This window comes from Ammodytes marinus, assembly GCF_949987685.1.
Source record: "Ammodytes marinus genome assembly, chromosome: 1".
Classification (NCBI taxonomy): domain Eukaryota; kingdom Metazoa; phylum Chordata; class Actinopteri; order Uranoscopiformes; family Ammodytidae; genus Ammodytes; species Ammodytes marinus.
Window position 1 is genome coordinate 34,704,659 of NC_137230.1, and position 641 is coordinate 34,705,299.

Genomic DNA, 641 nt, shown 5'->3' on the forward strand with positions numbered 1-641 from the left:
CTTAAACACCCCCTAACACCCCCCACCCCACAACAAAATTTAAATAATGAAAAGCTGACTTGAGAAGTACACCCACCCACATGGCACCATTGTACCTCTTAACCCCCCTCTTCCCCCCCCAAAAAAAAGCCCTGAAAATCTTTAAAGATCCCGAAAAACCCTCACCTCCCGGAGTTCCTTGGCCACATCCTTGAGTTCGATGAGGATCCCTTCCAGCTGGTTGATCACCATCTTCATGTGGCTGCGGATGCGTTCTCTGGGGCTGGCCGTCTCAGAGGTGTCCCGGGCCGGAGCTCTGCTGACGGACATCCTTTACAGGGCGACGTGGGGCCAGTGGCGCGGTGGCTGAGGTGGTGGTGACGGGGGAGGGGGGGCAGCCGATTTGGGGTCCATGTCTTTGGCTACCAGGAGCCTCCTCGGTGCTGCTACTGATCCGACGAACAGGGGCCCCAGCCAGCACGCAGGGAGACCTCAACATCTTAAAAGCACCAGGGCAGCCGAAACAACAACACCTCCTTGCCACACCACGGTCACACCACTACCATTCTGACTCTGACATCCATGACCACCTCCTCCTTCTTCTTCTTGCCCTCTTCCGGTAGATACGTCCGAGAAAAACGTGGAGAAAATTTGCATCGGGA

At 55.9% G+C, this 641-nt stretch overlaps 1 protein-coding gene across 1 annotated transcript in view; it reads right to left on the reverse strand.

Moving 5' to 3' along the window:
* The window catches only part of insyn1 (inhibitory synaptic factor 1), a gene marked incomplete at both ends in the record, with an annotated part of 71,710 nt that extends 71,401 nt beyond the window's left edge, over positions 1-309 (reverse strand). Inside the window, one exon of the mRNA XM_080026794.1 lies at positions 166-309. Coding sequence (XP_079882920.1) covers positions 166-309 — 144 coding nt within the window. The remainder of the gene's footprint in view (positions 1-165) is intronic.
* Between the last annotated feature and the right edge of the window lie 332 nt (positions 310-641).